The sequence below is a fragment of the Ovis aries genome, chromosome 5 (assembly GCF_016772045.2).
Source record: "Ovis aries strain OAR_USU_Benz2616 breed Rambouillet chromosome 5, ARS-UI_Ramb_v3.0, whole genome shotgun sequence".
Lineage (NCBI taxonomy): Eukaryota > Metazoa > Chordata > Mammalia > Artiodactyla > Bovidae > Ovis > Ovis aries.
Window position 1 is genome coordinate 38,314,699 of NC_056058.1, and position 7,686 is coordinate 38,322,384.

At 50.5% G+C, this 7,686-nt stretch overlaps 1 protein-coding gene across 1 annotated transcript; it reads right to left on the reverse strand.

The window, feature by feature from the left end:
- Positions 1 to 115: 115 nt before the first annotated feature.
- LOC121819695 (uncharacterized) lies at positions 116 to 5,832 on the reverse strand. Its single transcript, XM_042250814.2, is given in 13 exon segments — positions 116 to 1,251; positions 1,254 to 1,343; positions 1,346 to 1,772; positions 1,807 to 2,081; positions 2,084 to 3,374; positions 3,376 to 3,542; positions 3,545 to 3,607; positions 3,610 to 4,437; positions 4,522 to 4,725; positions 4,728 to 5,025; positions 5,027 to 5,174; positions 5,270 to 5,517; positions 5,686 to 5,832. Coding segments are annotated over 13 exon segments (4,821 nt in total). The 3' UTR covers positions 116 to 616.
- Positions 5,833 to 7,686: the final 1,854 nt, after the last annotated feature.

The window sequence follows — 7,686 nt, forward strand, 5'->3', positions numbered from 1 at the left end:
GGAACATTTTTCCTTCCGTTGAGAATTTGAGCCTCACCGGATTGCAAAGAAAGTTCATACAAGGCCCAGTTATGAGGGACTCCCTTCCATGTCCCCTAGTTGACCCTGTGCGCCCTGGAACGTGACCCAAGGTAATCAAGTCACCACGAATAGGGGGCTCCCAATCAACTGTCCCCATTGACTCCCATCCCCAAGTGGTGCAGTAAAACTTGTCAGCCCCCCACCCCCTCCCCACAGTTATTGATAGTCGCCTGGTTCTGTCTCCCTCTGGGGCACACATAGAAGGGTGTTTCCCGTAAGCTTGCCCATTGAATGTAGTGGCTGCATCCAGGTCCTGAGTTAGTGGAGGGCCGAGTATTGCACCTATTAGTGCCAGCCCCACATTCAGGCTTGCTGGGCTTCTTTATCTCCCATTCGCCAATGTCCCAAGATCCCATGGCCAGAAGACGGAGGTTGAATTCCAAGTCCAGCCACCAGGTGTTTTGGGGATGAATGGCGGAGGTGGAGTTAATTACTTTTCCCATAGTTGCGTTTAGAACCATCCAAGTCAGGTTCATCGGTGGATGAGAATTAGAGGCAGCACTAAGCCGTAGGGACAACAGCATAAACAGTACTTTTATCGCCTTTGTAGCTTGAGTTTGAGTGTATTTGTTTTTTCCAGCTTGGTCTTCCATTGGGGAAGGAATTCTTCCCTTAGGGCGAACAGGTCCACAGGCCGTACATGGGTGTAGTGAACCCAAGTGGATATGCCGTTAACTTTGAGAGCAGTGGGTGTCGTCAAGACAACTAGGAAGGGCCCTTTCCACCTGGGCTCTAGGGTCTCTTGATGATGGCAGCGCACGTACACCCAGTCTCCTGGCTGGTAGCGGTGGGGTTCAGGTGGTGGGCCTGATTCATATAATGCCTTGAGCCTCTTCCACGTGTCCCTGTGGGAGTATTGTAAGGACAGGAGACAAAAGAGTAATCTTTGATCATCTATTTCTTTTAGTACCTCTATTTTTAGGTTAGGAATTATTGGGGGAGGTATCCCATACATAATTTCAAAGGGGGTAAGTCTCAGTTGGTAGGGGGAGTTTCGCACCCAGTATAGGGCAAAGGGGAGGAGAGCCACCCAGTCCCCGCCAGTCTCAGCAACTAGTTTTGTTAATGTTTCTTTGAGTGTCCTATTCATCCTCTCTACTTGTCCTGAGCTCTGGGGCCTATAAACGCAATGCAACTTCCACCTAGCCCCCAAAGCCCGGGCTACCCCCGGCTTACCTGAGATACGAAGGCTGGCCCATTGTCCGACCCCACCTGTGCAGGAAACTGGAACCACGGCAAGATGTCTTCAGTCAGCTTTTTGGCACCACCTGTGCTGTTTCTCTCTCAGTGGGGAAAGCTTCTACCCACCGTGAGAAGGTATCTATGAATACCAGTAGATATTTGTATCCATATTTACCCGGTTTTACCTCAGTGAAGTCCACCTCCCAGTATGCTCCTGGCCGACTCCCGTGTTCTCTAGACCTGTGGTTGGCTGGGTGACGGGCAGCGTTGGTGAGCTGGCAGGCCTTGCAGGTTGATACAATATTTTCTATCGTCGATCTGACGTCTCTCATGGTAATCTTGGCATGTCTAATCAGGTCCTGCATCTTGCGGGTTCCCAGGGGAGTGGCGTGATGCATCCCCAGTAACACCTGCTTTCCTAGTTCCTCCGGGAGGATCAGGGAGCTGTCCGCTGCCTTCCACCACCCGGCCAGTTGTTGGGTCATAGGCAAACTTTTTATCCAGTCTGTCTCTTGGTGAGTAGTTGGGTAAAGCTGACAGAACAGGGCTCCCGGGGTCAGGCAATTGAAGGGCGGCTTCTATCACGGTGCTCTGGGCTGCATCTCGGGCTGCTCTGTCTGCCAAATTGTTTCCCCTTGAGGTCAGGGTGTCTGACTTTTGGTGTCCCGGGCAGTGTATTATGGCTAGTTTCTTAGGAAGCCACAATGCTGAGAGGAGGGCTTTTATTTCTTCTTTATTTTTGATCATTTTACCCTCGACCATGAGGAGTCCTCTCTCTGTGTAGATGGCTCCGTGTATATGGGCAGTAGCAAAGGCTTATCGGCAATGATGTAAAGTTTTTTGTCCTTCCCCAAGTGGCGTGCTTTTGTTAGGGCGATTAGTTCAGCCCTTTGAGCCGAGGTACCTGGAGGTAGTGCTTCCTCCCACACGATTTGGGTTTCCGTGGTTACGGCTGCCCCTGCATACCTGAGCCCATCTGGGACAAAACTGCTTCCATCCGTATACCAGGTAACTTCAGTATCCTCTAGAGGGCGATCTTGCAAGTCCTCTCGCGTCCCATGTACCTGGGCTAGTATGTTGCTGCAGTCGTGGATTGGGTCTTCCAAATCCGGGTTAGGAAGCAGTGTAGCCGGATTGAGAGCAGTAGGCTGCAGAAAGATGATTCTGGAGGGGTTTAGCAGTAATCCCTGGTAGTGGGTCAGCCGAGTGTTGCTGATCCACCTATCTGGGGGTTGTTTTAGGATGCCTTCAATGGCATGGGGGGCGGTGATATGCCACTCTTGCCCCAGTGTCAGTTTATCCGCATCCTTGACCATTAGGGCCGCTGCTGCAATCATGCGGAGGCATGGGGGCCAGCCTGATGCCACGGGGTCTAGGCGTTTAGACAAGTAAGCCACCAGCCACTTCCAAGGTCCCAGAGGCTGCATCAGTACCCCTTTCGCCACTCCTTGTTTTTCATCTACATACAGGAAAAAGGGTTTTGTAACGTCAGGCAACCCTAGGGCGGGGGCCGACAGCAGGGGTGTTTTAATAGTCTTGAAAGCGGTCTCCATCTGCTCCGTCCAACTGAAAGGGGTGGTACTTTTTGTGGCTTCGTATAAGGGTTTAGCCAGTTCCGCATAATTTGGGATCCAAAGATGGCAGAACCCAGCAGACCCCCAAAATTCTCTCACCCTTCAAGATGAATCTGGGGTAGGAATTTTGAGTGCCGTCTCCTTTCGTGCCTCTGACAGCCATCTCTGTCCTTCCTTTAATACATACCCTAAGTAGGTGACCTCTGGTTGGCATATCTGAGCCTTTTTGGCTGAGCCTCGGTACCCTAATTTTCCAAGGGTCCGCAATAGTTCTCGGGTGCCCATAAGGCAAGTCTGTTGGTCCTTTGCTGCAATTAAGAGGTCATCTGCATGTTGTAACAAGGTTAGTTGGGGGTGTTGTTGTCTGAACTCACCCAGGTCCTCATGGAGGGCCTCATCGAAGATGGTGGGAGAATTCTTAAATCCCTGTGGCAGCGAGTTCCAGGTCAGCTGACCATTGATTCCTTCTTCCGGGTCAGACCATTCAAGAGCAAAAACGTCCTGGCTCTTGGACGCCAAGGGGAGGCTGAAGAAAGTCGTCCTTTAAATCTAAGACCGTATACCAGTGATGGTCTGGTGGGAGTGAGCTCAGGAGGTTGTATGGGTTTGGCACAGTAGGATGAATATCTAAAACTTGGCGGTTGACTTCTCATAAATCCTGTACTGGCCGACAGTCATGAGAATTTGGTTTTTTGACAGGGAGTAGGGGGTGTTCCAGGCCGACTGGCAGGGTCTCAAGATTTTCTGGGCTAGGAGCCTGCGGATATGGAGGGGATCCCCTGTCGGGCCTCCAGGGTCATGGGGTATTGTCGGACCCAGACAGGGTCGGCCTCTGGCTTGAGATCTATATATATAGGATGGCGGTGTCCAGCCAAACCGGTTCCCCCTGTCTTGGCCCATGCATCAGGGAATTCGTCTAGCCATTTTTGAATGTCTGCTTGGGGGAGCGTCGGTTTTTGGTGCAACCGATATTCATCTTCTAATTGAATGGTCAGTACTTGAATCAGTCTGCCCAGCTGGTCAAGTATTTTAGTTTCCCCCAGGAGGAAGTGAATCTGGGCCCCTGTTTTGGTCAACAGGTCTCTTCCCAACAGCGGGAAGGGGCATTCCGGAATGACCATGAAAGAGTGGGATGCCCGGCCCGCACCCAAGCCCACTGATCTTCGGGTAGTCCATTGCTGTTGTTTCATTCCAGTAGCCCCCTGCACCCAAGAGGTCTTTCCGGCCAGTTTTCCCTGGGGCTCTAGCAAAACCGAATATTGAGCCCCTGTATCGACAAGGAAGTCAATTGGGGTTCCCTCCACTCTTAGGGTTACCCTGGGTTCGGGGAGTGGCACTGAACCCCGTCCTCCCTAATCGCTCAGTTCTTCGACAGCCAGGATGGGGGTCTTTCGTGGTTCCCTCTTTTTCTTAGGGCATTCCTTGGCCCAATGTCCTTCCTCTTTACAATAGGCACATTGGTTCTTTACTAATGCTGGTCGCATACGGGGACGGCTCTTACCTTCAGCAGCCAGGCGGCACTACTGGCGCTCCCTCTCTCCCAAGTCAGGAACTGTAGCGGCCAGCAGGATGCGTGCCATGTTATGGGGACGGCTCTTACCTTCAGCAGCCAGGCGGCACTACTGGCGCCCCCTCTCTCCCAAGTCAGGAACTGTTGCAGCCAGCAGGATGCCTGCCATGTTACGGGTTTGGCGATCTGCTGCTTTGGCTTGTTTTTCCTTGGGGGTTTCTCGGGTGTTGTAGACTCTTTCTGCTACTGTTATTAAATCCTGGATACTCTTTTCACCCAGGCGTTCTAGTTTTTGTAACTTCTTCCTAATGTCAAGGGCCGCCTGGTTGACAAAATGCGTTATCAAAGCAGCCTGAGTACCTCCTGCTTCTGGATCCATGGGGTGTATTGTCTAAAGGCCTCCATCAGCCTTTCCAGGAAGGCTGCTGGACTCTCAGTGGGGCCCTGCTGAACATCTCCCACTCTAGCTAGGTTAGTAGGTTTCTGTGCAGCTGCCTTAAGCGCCCCCAAAAGAGTCTGGTGGTAGACCTGGAGCCTCTCTTTACCTTGTGCCATATTGTAATCCCAGTCAGGTCGCGATAGAGGAAAAGAGGTGTTAATTCCATCTATATTAGTGGTGGGTTCTCCATTTGCCCCTGGGACCCTTCTACGGGCCTCATTCTGTATTCTCTCTCTCTCTCTCTTCTGTGGTGAAGAGAATCTGGAGCAGCTGTTGGCAGTCGTCCCAGGTGGGCTGATGAGTAAAAAGCCCAGTCTCCAGAAGGTTAGTTAGATCTCTAGGGTTGTCTGAGAACTTAGCATTTTGGGATCTCCAGTTACATAGGTCACTAGTAGAAAAGGGCCAGTATTAAAGAGGTTGGTTTCCTTCCTCATCAGGGGACCGGCCACTTGTAAGTGGAGGGCAACCGTTGAGTCTGCCGGCCCCTCCTGGGGCATGGCTCGCCGGTGGTGAGTATTTTGTGCAGGTCCCCCACCCTGTGTTTCGTCCTTGGGTGAAGGGATGACGGGGGCCGGTGGTGGTTTGGGGGGTTGGTAAGGGGGAGGAAAGAGAAGTTCTTCTTCTGTTCCCCCCTGCAAGATGGGGTATAGTGGCGCCATTGGTTCAGGCTCCTGGGGATTCTTCAGGTTCTTTCCTACACGTGTCACCAACACCTGAGCGGTAGAAAATCCCTGTTGAGGCAAAAAAGGTTTTACCCAAGGAGGGGGGCACAATATGATATTTTCCCATACTATGATATAGGGAACTTGGTCAGGGTGTCCGATCCACGGTCGGAAGATGATATCCCAGACTCGGTGTACAGTTCCCAAGTCAAAGGTGCCTTCTGAGGGCCAGCCTACATGGAAGGTCGGCCATTCTGTGCTGCAAAAAGTGATTAATTTATTCCTTTTAATTTCTACACTGAGGTCATGAGCGCACATCTTGACCTTCTTAAAATGGTCAGTGATCAGAGATAGAGGAGTAAGGCTAGACTGACGTTGCCCCATCGTTCCTGGATTAGTCAGATGTTGGTAAATTAACACAGACAATACGACAATACGGACAGCCACACAGACAGGAGAAATAGACCTCCGGGAGTCCGGAGGCAAAACTGAAAGTAAGATGACGGCCTCCAGCCGTTCAGCGGGAGCGACCCGCTATCATCTACAGAGAACAGGGGCACTCCACTCCGTCCCCTCCGAGGGGGTTGGGGATGTCTCCCAATGACCCACACCGGTGACCCGTCAGCGCGTCCACCTGAGTCATATATCGGCCTCAGAAAATAGGCCCTGTCAGAAACTAAAAGAAAGAAAGAAAAAAAGCTTACCAGCTGTAGACGACCCTCCGGATGGTCTCCCATGGAGCCAGTGGGAGATCCTGGACGAGCCCCCAAATGTTATGCCCAAGTCGTGAAATCTCCCAGTGACCACCAGGGAGCCGATATCCAATGCAAAAGCAAGAATCTTTATTACTAAGCTCGAGCTGGGGCTCCCACCCTTACCGACGCAGTGGCTATAGGGAGGAGCCCTGGGTTTTGGATTACATTGCTTATATAGGGAGTGTTCCTGAAAAAAAAAGAATTTCTAGGTAGGGGGACCTCTGATTGGTCACTTTCTTTCGAAGGATTGAGTGTTGGTTTCTGATTGGTCCCTATTACCTAGGTAGACCACAAGTTCCTGAATGTTAAGTCAGGAGATTCTGGTCTGGAGTCCGACTGGCTAGTGGGTGGTGGGTTGAGGTCAGGGGATTTCCAAAGGCTCTTTCCCCAGAACCTTACAAAATGGAGTTTTTCTGTTAACGAAATGGAGTAGCTTAGGTTCTTCAATGGAAAAGGGCAATCCCCTGCCATTTACTTACATGCTAAGAGTACAGTCCTTTGACTTGTGAAGGTTACCAACCTGCCTGTAATACTGAGGTAGAAATTGTTAGGCAGTTAGTGTAGGAACTCTGAGACCTCAGACTATTTCAATAAACATCCCACTCCATTAACCTAAAATTATATCCTTTGTTCCAAATTCCTGGCTCTCAGAGGAATGTGTTCTGGGTCTGACAAATTATCAGCACTCAGATCCAGGAAAGGGGAGTAATTAACTTCTGTTTCGTATGCCTGAGGGAAAAACAACTGATGATCATTAGTTAGAGACCATAAAATCCCCAGTCTGTATGGGATGGTCAAGCAGGTTTGGATGGAACCCAGGGCTTTGTACTTGATGAACTTATGGCCCTTAATAACCAGCCAGCAGATGCTGGATGCTTTAGATGTGGGTTGAGGCAGCAGGAAAGCCTGGTCATCCAAACTTCATCCTGATGTTCATTTCCTGGCCAAGCACAGGTTCACGTTACCTAATCTGCAGACTTGTTTGCATTGGAGCACTGGTGGGCACAGCATTAACTTCTGTTGCTAACAGAAAAACACCTGGGCTTGTTTGGTGGAATGGGGTGTGTGTATGTGTGTGGGGGGGAGGTGACATAAATGTCATCAAACTCCCTGTATTACACTGCAAGCAGAAGTGTTTGTGCCTGATCAAAATTCTGCTTTTGGTAGAGGATGGAAACTATCTCATGGCAGAAAAGCAACCAGGACCAATCTCCAAGTCTAAGATTGGCACAGACTTGTGCCTTCTCTTCCACTTGTATCATGATTTTGTTCATTAAAAAAGACACGCAACTTGAGAGTTTTGAGATAAGTTTTATTTGGGGGCAAAATGAGGACTGCAACCTGGAGGACAGCACCTCAGATAGCTCTGAGACTGCTCCAAAGAGGCAGTGGGGGAAGGGCAATACATAAGATTTTGGTGAAAGGGGAGTTCAGTGCAATCAAATGCTCACGTTATGAGTCTTTCTGCCAGTCATGAGGAGCT